Here is a 17,842-nt window from a genome sequence, read left to right as displayed (position 1 = left end):
TACCTTGTTCAGTTATTTTGTTTTCCTTAACACTTATCACTCTTTAATTGAATACTTTATTTTAAAAATATTTGTTGCCCCGCTGGCTGCTCTGAAAAGCCATCTTTGCATTGTTCCTCGTCCGACTCCTCGCTCGCAGCAGCCGCCTCCGCCGCGCGCCTCCTCCTTTGCCGTCGCGGACTCCGGCAGCTTTGTTGCCAAAGTCCTTGAACTCTCGCTCTCTTTTTAATCCCCCGCATCGGATCACCGGCGTGCCCCACCATGTCAGCGGTAGACACCAGCTCCAAAATCACCACCAAGGACTTGAAGGAGAAGAAGGAAGTTGTGGAAGAGGCGGAAAATGGAAGAGATGCCCCTGCTAACGGGAATGCGAATGAGGAAAATGGGGAGCAGGAGGCTGACAATGAGGTAGATGAAGAAGAGGAAGAGGTGGGGAGGAAGAGGAGGAGGAGGAAGAAGGTGATGGTGAGGAGGAGGATGGAGATGAGGAAGCTGAGTCTGCTACGGGCAGGCGGGCAGCTGAAGATGATGAGGATGATGATGTCGACACCAAGCAGCAGAAGACGACGAGGATGATTAGCAAAAAAGGAAAAGTTAAACTAAAAAAAAACAAACAAAAAAATAAGGCCGCCGTGACCTATTCACCCTCCGCTTCCCGTCTCAGAATCTAAACGTGGTCACCTTCGAGTAGAGAGGCCGGCCCGCCCGCCCACCGCGGGCAGTGCCACCCGCAGATGACACGACGCGCTCTCCACTACCCATCCCAAACCATGAGAATTTGCAACAGGGGAGGAAAAAAGAACCAAAACTTCCAAGGCCCTGCTTTTTTTCTTAAAAGTACTTTAAAAAGGAAATTTGTTTGTATTTTTTATTTACATTTTATATTTTTGTATGCATTGTTAGGGTCAGCCATTTTGAATGATCTCGGATGACCAAACCAGCCTTCGGAGCGTTCTCTGTCCTACTTCTGACTTTACTTGTGGTGTGACCATGTTCATTATAATCTCAAAGGAGAAAAAAAAACCTTGTAAAAAAAGCGAAAATGACAACAGAAAAACAATCGTATTCCGAGCATTCCAGTACCTTTGTTGTGTATGTACTTAGCTGTAGTATAAGTAGTTGGTTTGTATGAGATGGTTAAAAGGACAGAGATTAAAAGGTTTCCTTTTTTTCCTTTTTTGTCTATGAAGTTGCTGTTTATTTTTTTTGGCCTGTTTGATGTATATGTGAAACAATGTTGTCCAACAATAAACAGGAATTTTATTTTGCAGAGTTGTTCTAACAAAAAAATATATATATATTTGTTGGGTCGGGTGTGGTGGCTCACGCCTGTAATCCCAGCACTTTGGGAGGCCGAGGTGGGCAGATCACAAGGTCAGGAGATCAAGACCATCCTGGCCAACACGGTGAAACCGTCTCTACTAAATATGCAAAAATTAGCTGGGCATGGTGGCGAACGCCTGTAATCCAGCTATTTGGGAGGCTGAGGCAGGAGAATCGCTTGAACCTGGGAGGCAGAGGTTGCAGTGAGCCACGATCGTGCCACTGCACTCCAGCCTGGGCAACAGAGAGACTCCGTCTCAAAACAATAAATAAATAAATAATAAAAATATTTGTTGATTACTATCTATATCTGTCCTCTTCTCTCCCAAACCTGGAGAATGCAAGCTCCATGAGGGCAGAGGTCTTTATTTGAGACAGGCTCTGTCTCTGTCACCCAGGCTGGAGTGCAGTGGCACGATCTTGGCTCACTGCAGCCTGAAACTCCTGGGCTCAAGCAGTCCTCCCTCCTCTGCCTCCCGAGTAGCTGGGAACACAGGTGAGGGCCACCGCTACACCTGGTTAACTGAAAGTTTGTCTTGCTCTGTTGCCGAGGCTGGTCTGTAACTCCTGGGGTCAAGCAATCCTCCCGCCTCTGCTCCAAAGTGTTGGGATCACAGGCATGAGCCACTGCACCAGGCCAGAAGTCTTTATTTTGTTCACTGATGTATTCCAGGCTCTAGAATAGTGTCTGACACACGGTTTGCGTCCCTAAACATTTTTTGAATGTATGATGAGTATCACACATACTATCTTTATAATTATAAACCTAATACACAAAACAACAGCCGGGGGCTGTGGTCCTAGCACTTTGGGAGGCTGAGGTGGGCAGACTGCTTCAGCTCAGGAGTTTGAGACCAGCCTGGGCAGGATCTTTTTCTTTTTTTTTGAGAAAGGGTCTCGCTCTGTCAGCCAGACTGGAGTGCAATGGCAGGATCTTGGCTCACAACCTCCGCCTCCTGGGTTCAAGTGATTCTCTTGCCTCAGCCTCCTGAGTAGCTGGGATACCAGGAGGACACCACCATGTCCAGCTAACTTTCATATTTTTCGTAGAGATGGGGTTTTACCTGTTGGCCAGGCTGGTCTTGAACTCCTGACCTCAAGTAATCTGCCTGCCTTGGCCTCTCAAAGTGCTAGTGTCAGAGGTATGTGAACCAGAGCAACTCTATCTTGAATACGAGCTAGGTAAAATGAGGCCAAGACCTACTGGGCTGCATTCCCAGAGGTTAAGGCATTCTAACTCACAGGTTAAGACAGAAGGTCAGTACCAGGTACAGGTCATAAAGACCTTGCTGATAAAACAGGTTGCAGTAAGGAAGCCGACTAAAACCTACCAAAACCAAGATGGCCACTAGAGTGATCTTTGGTCGTCCTCACTGCTGCACTCCCACCAGTGTGCCATGAGAGTTACCAGGGACATGGCAACGTTAGGAAGTTACCATATATAGTCTGAAAAGGGGAAACATGAGTTATCCACCCTTACTTAGCACACCATCAAGAAATAACCGTAAGAATGGGCAACCAGCAGCCCTCAGGGCTGCTCTATGGAGTAGCCATTCATTATTCCTCTACTTCCTTTTTTTTTTTTTTTTTTTTTTTAAGATGGAGACTTACTTTGTCACCCAGGCTAGAGTGCAGTGGCTTGATCTCGGCTCACTGCAACCTCTACATCCCGGGTTCAAGCGATTCTCCTGCCTCAGCCTCCCAAGTAGCTGGGACTACAGACACCTGCCACCACGCCTGGCTAATTTTTGTATTTTTAGTAGAGACAGGGTTTCACCATATTGGCCAGGCTGGTCTCAAACTCTTGACCTTGCGATCTGCCCACCTCGGCCTTCCAAAGCGCTGAGATTACAGGTGTGAGCCACCCCTCCCGGCCTCCTTTACTTTCTTAACAAACTTGCTTTTACTTTACTCTATGGACTAGCCCTGAATTCTTTACTGCATGAGATCCAAGAACCCTTTCTTGGGGTCTGGATTGGATCCCTTTCCTGTAACACTGGGATTATAGGTGTGAGCCACCATGTCCAGCCACCTTTGAGGCAGGAAAATAGGGTCTGGAGGCAGGGAACATATATAAGGCCGATTCATACTTCAGCTATGACAGGAAATATCCTCTCCATAGGGCGTACACCCTAAATGACTTTGTAACTTTACTTCATCCTCTTCATTTACATACGGTGCATCCGAAGTAACCAATGGAATTCTCCAGAGGGTATTTAAACTTCAAAAAAATTCTGTAACTGGGCCCTTGAGCCCCTATGCTGGGATGGCTCCCACACTGGAGTGTACTTTCATCTTCAATGAATCCGTTCATTCCTTCCTTGCTTTGTTTGTGCATTTTGTCCAATTCTTTAAAATGCCAAGAAACTGGACATTTTCCACCGGTGACACCTTGACCGTTTTGAGGATTATTCATTGACCTTTTGTAGAATGTTTCTCAATTGGGATGTGTCTGATGTTTTTCTCATGGTTAGACTGGAGGTAGCTGGGATTACAGGTGTGAGCCACCATGAACAGCCTGGCCTCGAAACCCTTTTTACACAAACATTTTTAAAAATTAGCCAGGCTTGGTGGTGCGCATCTATAGTGCCAGCTACTCCGGAGCCTGAGGAACCTGAGGCAAGAAGATTGCTTGATCCCAGGAGGCGGAGGCTGCAGTGAACCGAGATCGTGCCTGGCGCGCTGCACTCCAGCCTGGGCCACAAAGCGAGACTCGGTCTCAGAGAAAGAGAGAAAAAAAAGCCTAATACGGCCAGGCACGGTGGCTCACGCCTGCAATCCCAGAATTTTGGGAGGCTAAGGCGGGCAGATCACGAGGTCAAAGGATTGAGAATATCTTGGCCAACATGGAGAAACCACGTCTCTACTAAAAATACAAAAATTAGTTGGGCGTGGTGGCCCGCGCCTTTTGTCCCAACTACAGGGGAGGCTGAGGCAGGAAAATCGCTTGAACCCAGGAGGCAGAGGTTGCAGTGAGCCGAGATCGCGCCACTGCTGCAGAGCGAGACTCCGTCTCAAAAAAACAAAAAGCGTAGTATACAAAATAAACCTAGGAATCTTCCCTGAATCCTCCTGCCTACGGAATGAAGTCCACAGACTTGGAAGAGCGTTGAAGCCCCTCTAAAGCCACTCCCTTCCTCCAGCCTCTCGACCTCTAGCTCAGCACTAGCAGTTCACTCCCGGCGACGCCTCCCGCCGCCGCCTCCCGCCGCCACGAGGAGACGCCCCAGCACTGCCGTCTGTCAAAGCCCAACAGTATTGCCACATGACCCGCTCCGCATCCACGTGACCAGCGTCGCACCCGGTGGGCGTCAGGTGACGGGCTCAGTAGTTCTCCAATCGCTGTGCACGTTGTGGGGTTTCCACTTAGGGCTCGGTCTGAGGCTTGTAACACCACATTCTCCCCCAAGCCACAGGGGTAGTCTTGCCGCTGGCAGCTGGGTGGCGGTGTCTCTCAAAGGTCCTCTATAGGGTCTTTGTGAGGCCCAAGCCTACAGCGCGCTCAGTTCCGGAAGTGACGTCTCCCAGAGGGGCCGGAAGTGGCAGTGGAGGGAGGGAAGATGGCGGAGGTGGTGAGTCCGGTGCCCGGGGCGGGGCGGAGGGAGCCAGGGGAGGTGGGTAGAGCCCGAGGCCCCCCAGTAGCCGACCCTGGCGCCGCGCTGTCTCCCCAGGGGGAGATAATCGAGGGCTGCCGCCTACCCGTGCTGCGGCGGAATCAGGACAACGAAGATGAGTGGCGTGAGTGACGTCGGGGGGCGGGGCTAAGGAACCTGAGGGCGAGGGGCGGGAGGGAGTCAACTGAACCCCCGGGATGGGGAGGGGCCTCTGGAATTATGGGGCGGGCGGGGCTCAGACACTCCGATGAAGGGGCGTGGCTCTTAGCTGCTCTGAGAGGTACAGGGCGGGGTCTGGAAAGGGGTGGCACTTGTGACTGAAGGAGGCTTGGATGAGACCTTCCAAGTGCTGCAGCTTAGGGATCCGGCCTGGGGGTGGAGTTCAGGTCGTGGAAGGGTGGAGTCTCATGGCCTGGCCCGTCTAAGGCCCCTGCCTATGCTATTCCCATAGCACTGGCCGAGATCCTGAGCGTGAAGGACATCAGTGGCCGGAAGCTCTTCTACGTCCATTACATTGATTGTGAGTTCTGAGCCTAAGGTGGGGCAGCAGGGTTGGGTTGGGGGGCAGTCTTTGGCATTCCTTCCTGAGCCATCCCCACTGCTACAGTCAACAAACGTCTGGATGAATGGGTGACGCACGAGCGGCTGGACCTAAAGAAGATCCAGTTCCCCAAGAAAGAGGCCAAGACCCCCACCAAGAACGGACTTCCTGGGTCCCGTCCCGGCTCTCCAGAGAGAGAGGTGGTGAGTAGGTCCCCCACTTCACCTCTTCTCTCCTGCCTCCTATTTCTCTTATCTGTTGGCATTTAGGGGCTCCTGGATGGGCAGGAGGTGGCATCCTCTTACCCTGACTTCAGCTTGCAAAAGATGGGGGCCAAATTGCATATGTAGCTCTCAGAGTCCAGTAGTTAGTCCTGTGTCCTTCAGAAGGCAGAGGGTGGGGTTTGATAATTTTGAGCTGAGGGGCCCCTCTTCCCCTTCCCCATCCCACTGCCATCCCCGCCCCAGAGGAAGACCCTGGACCTATCTCTACAGCCGGCCTCGGCCCAGGCCAGCGGGAAGACCTTGCCAATCCCGGTCCAGATCACACTCCGCTTCAACCTGCCCAAGGAGCGGGAGGCCATTCCCGGTGGCGAGCCTGACCAGCCGCTCTCCTCCAGCTCCTGCCTGCAGCCCAACCACCGCTCAACGGTACCCTCAGCAATTCCAGGGACCTTGCTTTCTTCTCAGGTCCCACCTTCTCTACCTTCTGACCCACCTTTGTTGGTTTCTCTCTGCAGAAACGGAAGGTGGAGGTGGTTTCACCAGCAACTCCAGTGCCCAGCGAGACAGCCCCAGCTTCAGTTTTTCCCCAGGTGAGTTCCCCAAACCATTTCTTGTTCATTTCCTCTCTTCTATCCTCTGGTGGCCCTTTTCAGGCTCATCTCACAGTCATCCCTTCTTTTCCTGCTATCTCATCTGCAGAATGGAGCAGCACGTAGAGCAGTGGCAGCCCAGCCAGGACGGAAGCGAAAATCAAATTGTCTGGGCACTGATGAGGTGGGTCTGGGGAGCAGCAGAAGGGAGCTGCGTGAAAAGGAAGGGAGGCAGGCAGGGTGGAGAGATATTTAGTAATGAGTTTAAAAATGAAGGGTGGTGGGCATGGGCAGGGCTAGTGTTGGTAGGATTAGAAGCCAGGCAGAACATGGTTCAAATGAATCATTGGGGCTGGGCACCATGGTGCACACCTGTAATCCCGCACTTTGGGAGGCCAAGGCAGGTGGATCACCTGAGGTCAGGAGTTTGAGACCAGCCTGGCCAACATGGCAAAACCTCATCTCTACTAAAAATGAAAAAATTGGTTGGGCACAGTGGCTCACACCTGTAATCCCAACTCTTTGAGAGGCCAAGGTGGGTGGATCATGAGGTCAAGAGATTGAGACCATCCTGGCCAACATGATGGTGAAACATGGTGAAACCCCATCTCTACTAAAAATAAAAAATTAGCTGGGCCTGGCAGCACACGCCTGTAATCCCAGCTACTTGGGAGGCTGAGGCAGGAGAAATGCTTGAACCCAGGAGGTGGAGGGTGCAGTGAGCTGAGATCACACCACTGGCACTCCAGCCTGGGAAAAAAGTGAGACTTTGTCTCAAAAAAAAAAAAAAATTAGCCAGACATAGTGGCAGGCACCTGTAATCCCAGCTACTCCAGAGGCTGAGGCAGGAGAATCGCTTGAACCCCAGAGGTGAAGGTTGCAGCAAGCCAAGATTGCGCCACCGCACCCCATCCTGGGTGACAGAGTGAGACTCCATCTCCAAAATGGTCATTGGGTGATGTTTTCCACATCATCAGTCCCTTAGGGTTTCAGGTTTTATGTCTGGAAATTGGGGATCATGGTACCTCCCCTACAGGGTTGCTGTTAGGCTTGAAGGAAACCTGTTGAAGGGTTGTGAGCTGTGGTGTCCTGCCGAGCTGTCTCTTCTAACCTGGTGTCTTCCACTCGCCCCGGGCAGGACTCCCAGGACAGCTCAGATGGAATACCATCGGCACCACGCATGACTGGCAGCCTGGTGTCTGACCGGAGCCACGACGACATCGTCACCCGGATGAAGAACATTGAGTGTATTGAGCTGGGCCGGCACCGCCTCAAGCCGTGGTACTTCTCCCCGTACCCACAGGAGCTCACCACATTGCCTGTCCTCTACCTGTGCGAGTTCTGCCTCAAGTACGGCCGTAGCCTCAAGTGTCTTCAGCGTCACTTGGTATGAGGGGTCCAGGGAGGCTGCCTTCCCAGCACCCTCCACCTTGCCCTCGTCCCTGATCCTCCTCTCTTCCCCAGACCAAGTGTGACCTACGACATCCTCCAGGCAATGAGATTTACCGCAAAGGCACCATCTCCTTCTTTGAGATTGATGGACGTAAGAACAAGGTTAGTGCCTGAGAGGCAGTGGGGCTGTGGGGTAAGTCAAATGACAGTTTCTTCTTGCTCAGGAAAACTGACCAGTCGAGCCAACAGATGGGTTCAGCCCATTTTTATTGAGTTCCTGCTGTCTGGCGGGTGCTGGTAGCCAGGAATGAGACAGTCTCTGTTCTCTGACAGCTTACAGTCCATGGGGAGACAGACATACCAACAACCGCTTAGATTCCAGTGTCGTATCATGAAACAGAGAGTAGGTTAGCAGGACCCAAAGGAGGTGGTCAGCAGAGCTTCACAGAGGTTAACTTTGAGCCTTGACATGGATGACAAAGTGGCTGAGGGAATTTCTTGCAGTGGCATTCTGAGGAGTAGGCATGGATGCACAGAGATGGTCTTTGTGAAAGGCAAAGATCATTCTGGCTGAGAGGCAGAGAAGGGAGGATGAGGGAAGGCTCTTACAAGGGACAGAGTTCACGTGATGGATGCTGCGTTAACCACCATTCTGTAATTATTAATGTGGATGTGGGCATCCAAGTGGCAGTACCCAGCAGCAGGTGGTTAAAAAGCAATTTCTGGCTGGGCACAGTGACTCACACCTGTAACCCCAGCACTTTGGGAGGCCGAGGTGGGCCAATCACTTGAGCCCAGAATTTCAAGACCAGCCTGGGCAACATGGAGAAACCCCATCTCTGCTAAAAATTAAAAAAAAAATTGGCTGGGTGCAGTGGTTCACTCTGGAATCCCAGCACTTTGGGAGGACAAGGTGGGTGGATCACAAAGTCAGGAGATTAAGACCATCCTGGCCAACATGGTGAAACCCTGTCTCTACTAAAAATACAAAATTAGCTTGGTGGCATGTGCCTGTAATCCTAGCTACTCGGGAGGCTGAAGCAGGAGAATCACTTGAACCAGGGAGTCAGAGTTTGCAGTGAGCCAAGAATGCACCACTGCACTCCAGTCTGGTGACAGAGCAAGACTCTGTCTCAAAAATAAATAAATAATAAAAGAGCCGAGTGTGATGGTGCACATCGTAGTTCCAGGCACTCAGGAGGCTGAGTTGGGAGAATCACCTGAGCCTGGAAAGTCAAGGCTGCAGTGAGCCATGATTGCACCACTGCACTCTAGCCTGGGTGACAGGAGTGAGACCCTGTCTCAAAAAAAAAAAAAAAAAAAACCAACAACAACACACTGTCTGAAATGCAGAAGTTGTATGCAGAAATAAAGCAGCATGATTCATAATTTTGCTGGGGTAACCCCTAAGGCAGTTATTTTGTTAAATTCCAGAATTCTTTAACTGTCGTAGAATTGAAGATCAGTTCCCAGGAGGTGTGACTATGGATGTAGAATGTTAGGTTTTTTTAGCAGCTAGACTCCCAAGATTGTCAGATAGGGAGAGCTTCTCTCTGAAGCTGTGGTCGGAGTCTGACTTTGGACACATTAGTTTGTTGACTGCTGTCCAACACTTTGGGAGGCCAAGGCGAGCAGTTCATGAGGTCAAGAGATCGACACCATCTTGACCAACATGGTGAAACCCCGTCTCTACTAAAAATACAAAAATTAGCCAGGCACGATGGCGGGTGCCTGTAGTCCCAGCTACACTGGAGGCCGAGGCAGGAGAACCGCTTGAACAACCAGGAGTGAGCTGAGATCACACCACTGCCCTCCAGCGTGGGTGACAGAGCGAGACTCCTGTCTCAAACAAACAAACAAAAACAAAAATGTTAGGGGGCAGTGGGGTCTCGGGGCCAGGCTTAGATGGAGGTGTGCGGAGCAAGGCAGGGAAAATTGTCCAACTCAGCAGAGAGGCACTCAGACACCATCACACCTCTGGTGCACAGCCTTTTCAACACTGAGGAGCAGCCCTGCCTAAGCTGCGGGCTGGTGGAATGGGTCAGGCCCTGCCAGGGAGGAACACTCATCACCTGTCGGCCTGGGGCACAGCACAAACGGTGAAGCTTCTGGTCGACCCTGAACCACTGGCCAGGCTCAAGGTGGGGTACCCAGAGTGGTGACAAATCTTTTCTCTTGCAGAGTTATTCCCAGAACCTGTGTCTTTTGGCCAAATGTTTCCTTGACCATAAGACATTGTACTATGACACAGACCCTTTCCTCTTCTACGTCATGACGGAGTATGACTGCAAGGGCTTCCACATTGTGGGCTACTTCTCCAAGGTTAGTGCCCACCCAGGCTGTCCCTGTGCCCTGTCCTGAGCCAGGTCCATTCCCTCACACTCACCTGTCTCCCTTTTCCAGGAGAAGGAGTCAACAGAAGACTACAATGTGGCCTGCATCCTAACGCTGCCTCCCTACCAGCGCCGGGGCTACGGCAAGCTGCTGATCGAGTTCAGTGAGTATGTGTGCTGGGCCAGGGGGTAGTGCGCCCGTCATCCGTGCCTCACAGGCAGATGTGCCAGGCTGCTGTGATTCCCAGCCCTGGCTGTGCAGCCCAGTCTCTAGGGGAGCCAGCCAGGAATAACGGTGGCACTCTACTGGGGTTCTCTCCATTCGGGCTGACTGCCCTGCTCACCTGGGGTAGGTTCTCAGCCCCAGTTTGCTCCTTGGCCAAAGTTCTAAGTGCCACTCAACTGACTTACATGCTCCTGTCTGGGGCCATGGGCAGGTTAGTGAGCCGCTGGTGCTCATGTATCTGGTAACGTGTGCCATGATACAGGTCCTTGGGCAAGGACCAGTGGTTAATGTCCCCAGTTTTCCCCTGAGCCTGGCAGGCAGGTGTACAAAATGCTGTTAACAAATAGATGTAAGCATGGATTGCTCCTTGTGTTCAGTGAGGTCAATCTCTTAAAGCCAGAGGGATTCTGACCTTCATCACACATGGGCTCTTCAGCGTCCTCCCCAACCCTGAGGCCCCCTTCTCCTTCCTAGCCTCTTACTCTCCATCACCCCTCATTCTGTCTACCTCACCACAAACCAAACCCTTGGAATAACCAAGCTCTGACCTGGGTGATAGAAGTCCTAGCTGTTTGCCTGGTGAAGACACAGAGGCTTTACTTGATCAAGGTTATGGTCCATTTGAGGAATTTTATTGGTAAATGATGCCCAGATGGGGTCACATCCTCAGGAACTTCTCAGCCTGGTAGCATGAGTAGATGCTTGAAGAAACTCAGTCTAAGTCCATCTTGGAGCTCAGACCGCAATGGAGATGGAATGTGGGTGGGATCACCAAGGGGCTAAGGTCCACTATGAGGCTGGTTATAGCTGAGGGTGAGGAAGGGCTTCTAGTAGTAACAAACATTCCAGGTCCCTGACTGGGGAGAATGAAGACCCTGCCAAAGAGATGTGAAGCCACTTGAAGCCACTCAGGGCTTTGCAGGGTCTGAGGATCTCATTGGGTACTGCTTCCCAGTGCTCAGCTGTCTGCACGAGTCAGAGGGAGCGAGCCACTGTCGGGGTCAGTTACACTGGTTCTCAGGAATGGTCTCCCTGTCTTAGGAAGCACCTTGGTGCACCTTCTCTCCTTGCATCCTCACAACCACCCAGTCAGGCCACTCAGGTCTTAGAGCAGCTCACACTTCCAAGATCTCAGGTAGAAGGACTGATTTGACAGATTTCAAGCCTCCTCAGGCCTGGATCAGAGACGGGAATCAGTCCCTACTTCCTTCCTCTCATGCCCAGACACCAAGCCTGGGATGGCAAAGGAAAATTGGAGGCACTTTCTTCCCATGAGCCATTTTCTCTGCATCCTCTGCCCATAAGCCTTCACTGGCTTTTGGTCTCCTTTGTGGTTGACTGCAGCTGTCCCTCTCAGTGCCCTCACACCCTCCACTGTGCTCAGCACACTGGGGAAGAGTGAATACATGATCATTTGCCAAGTGGCAGGGCCACTATGGGAACTAGGCAGCCTGCCTTGGTGACCTGTGTTTTCAAATGTTGCTTATGTTCATCTGTGACCTCTTACCCTCTCCTGCTCCATTGCTTTAGGCTATGAACTCTCCAAAGTGGAAGGGAAAACAGGGACCCCTGAGAAGCCCCTTTCAGACCTTGGCCTGCTATCCTATCGAAGTTACTGGTCCCAAACCATCCTGGAGATCCTGATGGGGCTGAAGTCAGAGAGCGGGGAGAGGCCACAGATCACCATCAAGTGAGCCTGGCCCCGCCTACCCGGGGATGCATGGCATGGTCTGTCTGTTCCCGGGCTTTCTCACTCTCCTGGGGCTCCTGGGGACAGATGAAGGTTCTCAGGGGACCTGACCTTTGCCCTCCCACAGTGAGATCAGTGAAATCACCAGCATCAAGAAGGAGGATGTCATCTCCACTCTGCAGTACCTCAACCTCATCAACTACTACAAGGTAGGGAGGAAGGCAGGGGGAGACAGGAATGCAGAGTGCAGGCCCCTGTGGGCTGACCACTTGCTGGTCCGTCTCCTCTGCCCAGGGCCAGTACATCCTCACACTATCGGAGGACATCGTGGACGGGCATGAGCGGGCCATGCTCAAGCGGCTCCTGCGCATTGACTCCAAGTGTCTGCACTTCACTCCCAAGGACTGGAGCAAGAGGGGAAAGTGGTGACCAGGCACTGCCCACTGCAGTGGCAAGACCGCAGCAGGACGAGGGCTGATAGCCTGCCCCGCCCCCACGGCAACTCCCACAAAGCACTCTAAGGGAGATGGGGCTGAGGACAGCTCCAAAAGGAGGGGACAGGCCTAGCAGGGGTCCACTGGTGCCCAGCACCAAGGCGAGTTCAGGGCTCAGGCCAACTCCAAGGTCAGCTGGTTACAGGCCCAGGCCTGCTCTGAACCAGGGACCAGAGGGAGCCAGGCAGCTGTGTACAGTGAGATGGGGGGTGGGGGAGCTCTGTACAGAGGGCTGGTATTGTAAAAATTTCTTTTGTAAAGTAGAAATTGGGGGTGGGGTGGGTGCTGGCTGCAAAAGATTCTGGCCTTTCTTACCCCCATTGCCCCTGGCAATAAATTGTTTCTTTATGCCAGAGCCCTGCAAGGTTCTTGTGGGAAAGGGGCCCGTGCTGGCTTAGGGCCTCCAAGGCGTGCAGACTCAGGTGCTGTGAAGAGCTCCTTTATTGGGGTGATGAAATCAGTGGCTCCAAAGTGAAGAACTGGTTTACTGCTGCTGTGAAGGAAGGGATCGCGGCTTTTAATTTCAAGCTCCGGTTCTCAGTCCTCGGGCACCTGTGCGTGAATCTGCAACAGGAGTCGCCTCTGCTGTTGGGCTTGTAAAACAGGGCAGCAGGCTGACCCCCACACCCGGGGAACCACCCAGCTGTTCAGAATAACCCCTTCAGGATATGCGGGAAGCCGCGCTTCCCACGCACTACCCAGTAGAATCCTCCAGGCTCCGTCTGCCCTACTGTGCTCCTCAGCCCGTGTTCCAAAACTCTACCCAGGGCAAGATCCAGAAAGGGGGCTCCTTGTGTACTCACCGCTGCTGCGAGGCTGGGCCAAGTTAAGGCCCCACGCACTTTGGCATCCGGGCCAGGGATGGTCTCCAGGCCCCACAGGGTGAAGCGGCTGAAGCTGGCAGTGGCTCCGATGAAGCGGTCCTGGGGAAGGGGCCGGCTCAGCATCGGGAATGCAGCTCCTGCCCGCACCCCCTTCCTACCCTATCCCTTTGCTCACGAAGTCCCGCTCCAGCGGCTCCTCTTCTTGGTCGTAAGTCCCGGAATCCCGCGAGGGATCCGGTTTCCCCATCAACCCCTCCTCTTCCGTTACCATCACGTATCCCACGACGCCGGGCGGCACCGCCACCTCCTCGCCCCGCAGACTGCGGCCCCGAAACGAGACTTCGAGTCCTGGAACAGGAGGCGCAGGGCCTCAGTCAGGGACCCATGCTGGGCCCTGCGGGGCGAGCCCAGGGCTGCCCTCCCGCCGCCTCCGGGTGGTCCTCGACCCCCAAAAGCCCAGACGATGAAGAGCTTGCGGGCCGGCGCGGGGGCTGCCGGGAGCCGTAGTCCGGCCGCAGGGCTCACCCTCAGGGCCCTGGCAGATGGCGGGCGTGAAGAAGCGCCCCACCGGGGCGGGCCCGTCCATCGCGACCTCGCAGGGCAGCAGGTGCAGTGTGGCGGGGGCGGCGTCGCGCAGCGTGGCGGGGCGCAAGTGGACGCGGTGCCTCTCGATTGCTACCTCGTCGCCGCTCTCCATCCTCGCTCCAAGGCGACGCTGGTGCTCTTGGGCTGAGGCCGAAGCTGGCGCGGAAAGCGCGCAGGGCCTCTTGGGAAGCCGCCGCGGAGCCTCACGGGAAGTGTAGTTCCTCCTGCTCCCAACGCTTTGCCTGCAAGCCCTGCTTCCCTGGGTCCAAGTCCCAGGGTTTTCTCTTTTCTTTTCTTTTTTCCTTTCCTTTCCTTTCCTCTTCTCTCTCTTCTCTTTTCCCCCTCCCTTCTCCTCTCCTCCCCTCTCTTCCCCTCCTCTCCCCTTCCTCTACCCTGTTTTTTTTTTTTTTTTTGGACACAGTCTCGATCTGTCTCCCAGGCTGGAATGCAGTGGTGCAATCTCGGCTCACTGCAATCTCTGCCTCCTGGGTTCAGTGGATTCTCTTGCCTCAGCCTCCTAAGCAACTGGGATTACAGGCACGCACCACACCAGGCCCTGCTAAATTTCGTATTTTTAGTAGAGACGGGGTTTCATCATGTTGGCCAGGCTGGTCTCGAACTCCTGACCTCAGGTGATCCGCCAGCCTCAGCCTCCCAAAGTGCTGGGATTACAGGCGTGGACCTCCGCGCCCAGCTGGATATTTTTCTTTTTTTGTTTTTAATGACACATCATTGTAAAAATCTGAAACGATTCTGAAATGTACTCTTTTTATATTGGTTGGTAGGTATTTATTTTTAGTTTACTAAGAACATCAATCCTTTTCTTTTTTTTTATTTATTATTATTATTATTATTTTTTTGAGACGGAGTTTCGCTCTTGTTACCCAGGCTGGAGTGCAATGGCGCAATCTCGGCTCACCGCAACCTCCGCCTCCTGGGTTCAGGCAATTCTCCTGCCTCAGCCTCCTGAGTAGCTGGGATTACAGGCACGCGCCACCATGCCCAGCTAATTTTTTGTATTTTTTTAGTAGAGACGGGGTTTCACCATGTTGACCAGGATGGTCTCGATCTCTTGACCTCGTGATCCACCCGCCCCGGCCTCCCAAAGTGCTGGGATTACAGGCTTGAGCCACCGCGCCCGGCCCTTCAACCCTTTTCTTAAATGCACTGAAAATGTTTTATCCGTGGTCTGTCTGTGTAAAGGTGATTTTTGCTGGACAAAGACTTATTTTTGTTGTTGTTGTTTGTCTGGTTTTTTAGACAAGGTCTCACTCTGTCACCCAGGCTGGAGTGCAGTGGTTTGATTGGCTCACTGCAGCTTCGACCTCCTAGGCTTAATTCATCCTCCCACCTCAGCCTCCTGTATAGCTGGAACCACAGGCCTGTGCCACCGCGCAGCTAATTTTTGTATTTTTGGTAGAAGCAGAGTTTTGCCATGTTGCCCAGGCTGGTCTTGAACTCCTGGACTCAAGTGATTTGCCCACCTTGGCCTCCCAAATCATGCTGGAATTACAGGTGTGAGCCACTGTGCCCAGCACAAAGACTTACTTTTTTGTAGTCAAATTTATCAACATTTTTCATGTCTTTTAGATTTCACAATTCCTCTCTCTTTGGTTTCTCAACTCTTCTCTAATGTTTATTTGTTCAGATACCCAACCTTAGATGTATTTTTCAAGTTCTCACATAAACTTACACAAAACTGGAAATTTAGATTTAAATTGCATTTAATTTATACATCCCTGGACATCTGGGAGCTGGCCTTGGTATTCTGTTGAACATAAACAATTTCAGAGAACATCAGCATTGCACAAGGTCACTCTGTGACCGCGAGGAGCAAGACAGAAACAGAACCACTCTATCATCACATCTGAATGCTGGCAGAGGTGAACACTGTCCAAACCACAAAAGGCACAAAACATCCCTGTTTCTCTCATAAGGAAGTGACTGTTGTTTCCTTACCAAGTACAGCATTAGCCTCCATCTAATCTCTCCTTCTGGGTGAGATTTGTTGATAGTCCGTCATAGACATACCCCCATTTCTGACAACATCCAAGCCAGAGAGAACCCTGGCTTCCCTAAACCCTGACTGAAATCACTGAACATGGCCAGTGATTTATCTTCCTTTTAAGTCCTTGAATCCTTTTAATCCTTAAGTCCTCTTAAATCCTCCTCCTAAGTCCTTTCTAGCACCCTCTTACTGAAATGCCCAGAGTGCAAAAGTAATAAACCCAGTTTGTTCAACTGAAGATGTATTCTTGGTGGTCTATGGCCAGAGTGGCAGATTAGTTTAGAAAAAGGCTCACTTTAGTTTTCTATCAATAATAGAATACATAATTCAGTTTTTTCACATCTCCTTGTATATCTGTATAGTTTGTTCATATAGAATAGATATTAATAGTTATTGTAAAGTTTATTTCTTCCTAGGTTATATTGATATTTGTTTCTATTAAAAACTGAGGGGCTGGGCATGATGTTTCACATCTGCAATTCCAGTGCTTTAGGAGGCCAAGAGGGAGGAGGATTGTTTGAGGCCAGGAGTTTGAGACCACCCCAGGAAACAGCAAGACCAGCCTGGCCAACATGGTGAAACCTTGTCTCTACTAAAAAATACAAAAATTCGGCCGGGCGCAGTGGCTCACGCCTGTAATCCCAGCACTTTGGGAGGCCGAGGCGGGTGGATCACAAGGTCAAGAGATCGAGACCATCCTGGTCAACATGGTGAAACCCCGTCTCTACTAAAAAATACAAAAAATTAGCTGGGCACGGTGGCGCGTGCCTGTAATCCCAGCTATTCAGGAGGCTGAGGCAGGAGAATTGCCTGAACCCAGGAGGCGGAGGTTGCGGTGAGCCGAGATCATGCCATTGCACTCCAGCCTGGGTAACAAGAGCGAAACTTCGTCTGAAAAAAAAAAAAAAAATTAGCTGGGTGTGGTGGCGCATGCCTGTAATCACAGCTACTTGGAAGGCTGAGATAAGAGAATCTCTTGAACCCAGGAGGTGGAGGTTGCAGTGAGCCAAGATTGCACCTTTGCACTCTAGCCGGAGGCCACAAGAGCGAAACTCTGTCAAAAACAAACAAACAAAAACCATTTTTTTAATTTTTAATTTTTTTCTTTTGACACAGAGTCTCGCTCTGTCACCCAGGCTGGAGTGCAGTGGTGTGATCTGGGCTCACTGCAGCCTTGACTCCCAAGCTTAAGCAATCCTCCCACCTCAGCCTCCCAAGTAGCTGGGACTACAGGTGCATGCCACTGTGCTCGGCTAATTAATTTCTGCATCTTTTGTAAAGACTGGATTTCGATCTATTGCCCAGGCTGGTCTCAAACTCCTGGGCTCAAGCGATCTGACTGCCTCAGCCTGCCAAAGTGTTGGGATTACAAGCATGAACCACTGCACCCAGCAGCTTTTTTTCTTTTTTTTTGAGACAGGTCTTGCTCTGTCACCAGGCTGGAGTACAGTGGCATGATCATGGCTCAGTGCAGCTTCAGCCTCCCAGGCTCAAGTGACCCTCCTACCACAGCCCAGCTAATTTTTAAACTTTTTGTAGAGATGGGGTCTCAGGTTGCCCAGGTTAATGTTGAGCTCCTGGGCTCAAGCAATCCTCTCACCTCAGATCAAAAACAATTTTTTTTTTTTGAGATGGAGTTTCACTCTTGTTGCCCAGGCCGGAGGGCAATGGCGCCATCTTGGCTCACTGCAACCTCTGCCACCTGGGTTCAAGTGATTCTCCTGCCTCAGCCTCCCGAGTAGCTGGGATTACAGGCACATGCCACCACGGCCAGCTAATTTTTTATTTATTTTTTGTATTTTTAGTAGAGACAGGGTTTCTCCATGTTGGTCAGGCTGGTCTTGAACTCCTGACCTCAGGTGATCCACCTGCCTCAGCCTCCCAAAGTGCTGAGATTATAGGTGTGAGCCACCATGCCCGGCCCAGATCATATTTTAAAATTAAGAAATGTACCTTGTTTTTAAGACATAATGAATGCTGTTGCCCACTTAATATAGT

The 17,842-nt window shown here is 51.6% G+C and overlaps 2 protein-coding genes and 1 pseudogene across 6 annotated transcripts; 2 read left to right on the top strand and 1 right to left on the bottom strand.

The window, feature by feature from the left end:
* Positions 1-261: 261 nt before the first annotated feature.
* Positions 262-4,592, top strand: LOC105724342 (prothymosin alpha-like; annotated as a pseudogene).
* A 237-nt stretch (positions 4,593-4,829) lies between these two features.
* On the top strand, positions 4,830-12,782 carry KAT5 (lysine acetyltransferase 5). 5 transcript variants are annotated; one of them, XM_012462965.2, is made up of 14 exons: positions 4,830-4,895; positions 4,995-5,061; positions 5,389-5,457; positions 5,545-5,681; positions 5,946-6,128; positions 6,218-6,292; positions 6,402-6,476; positions 7,431-7,679; positions 7,757-7,846; positions 9,866-10,006; positions 10,088-10,181; positions 11,774-11,933; positions 12,061-12,142; positions 12,228-12,782. In XM_012462965.2, the coding sequence occupies exons 1-14, from the start codon at positions 4,884-4,886 to the stop codon at positions 12,360-12,362; spliced, it is 1,569 nt and encodes a 522-aa protein (XP_012318388.1). In that variant the 5' UTR covers positions 4,830-4,883; the 3' UTR covers positions 12,363-12,782. The 5 variants fall into 5 exon arrangements, with proteins under 5 accessions (XP_012318388.1, XP_012318389.1, XP_012318391.1 ...); XM_012462966.2 differs by having other exon boundaries at positions 4,831-4,895; positions 5,973-6,128; XM_012462968.2 differs by lacking the exon at positions 5,946-6,128 and having other exon boundaries at positions 4,834-4,895.
* Positions 12,783-12,850: 68 nt separating this feature from the next.
* On the bottom strand, positions 12,851-13,963 carry RNASEH2C (ribonuclease H2 subunit C). Its single transcript, XM_012462969.2, has 4 exons — positions 13,777-13,963; positions 13,427-13,599; positions 13,231-13,350; positions 12,851-12,991 (listed from the first exon to the last, which is right to left on the bottom strand). The coding sequence occupies exons 1-4, from the start codon at positions 13,946-13,948 to the stop codon at positions 12,965-12,967; spliced, it is 492 nt and encodes a 163-aa protein (XP_012318392.1). The 5' UTR covers positions 13,949-13,963; the 3' UTR covers positions 12,851-12,964.
* Between the last annotated feature and the right edge of the window lie 3,879 nt (positions 13,964-17,842).

Source organism: Aotus nancymaae, unplaced genomic scaffold (genome assembly GCF_030222135.1).
Source record: "Aotus nancymaae isolate 86718 unplaced genomic scaffold, 86718_ANA_hifiasm-v0.15.2.pri h1tg000059l, whole genome shotgun sequence".
Taxonomy (NCBI): domain Eukaryota; kingdom Metazoa; phylum Chordata; class Mammalia; order Primates; family Aotidae; genus Aotus; species Aotus nancymaae.
This window is presented reverse-complemented; position numbering and strand designations above follow the sequence as displayed.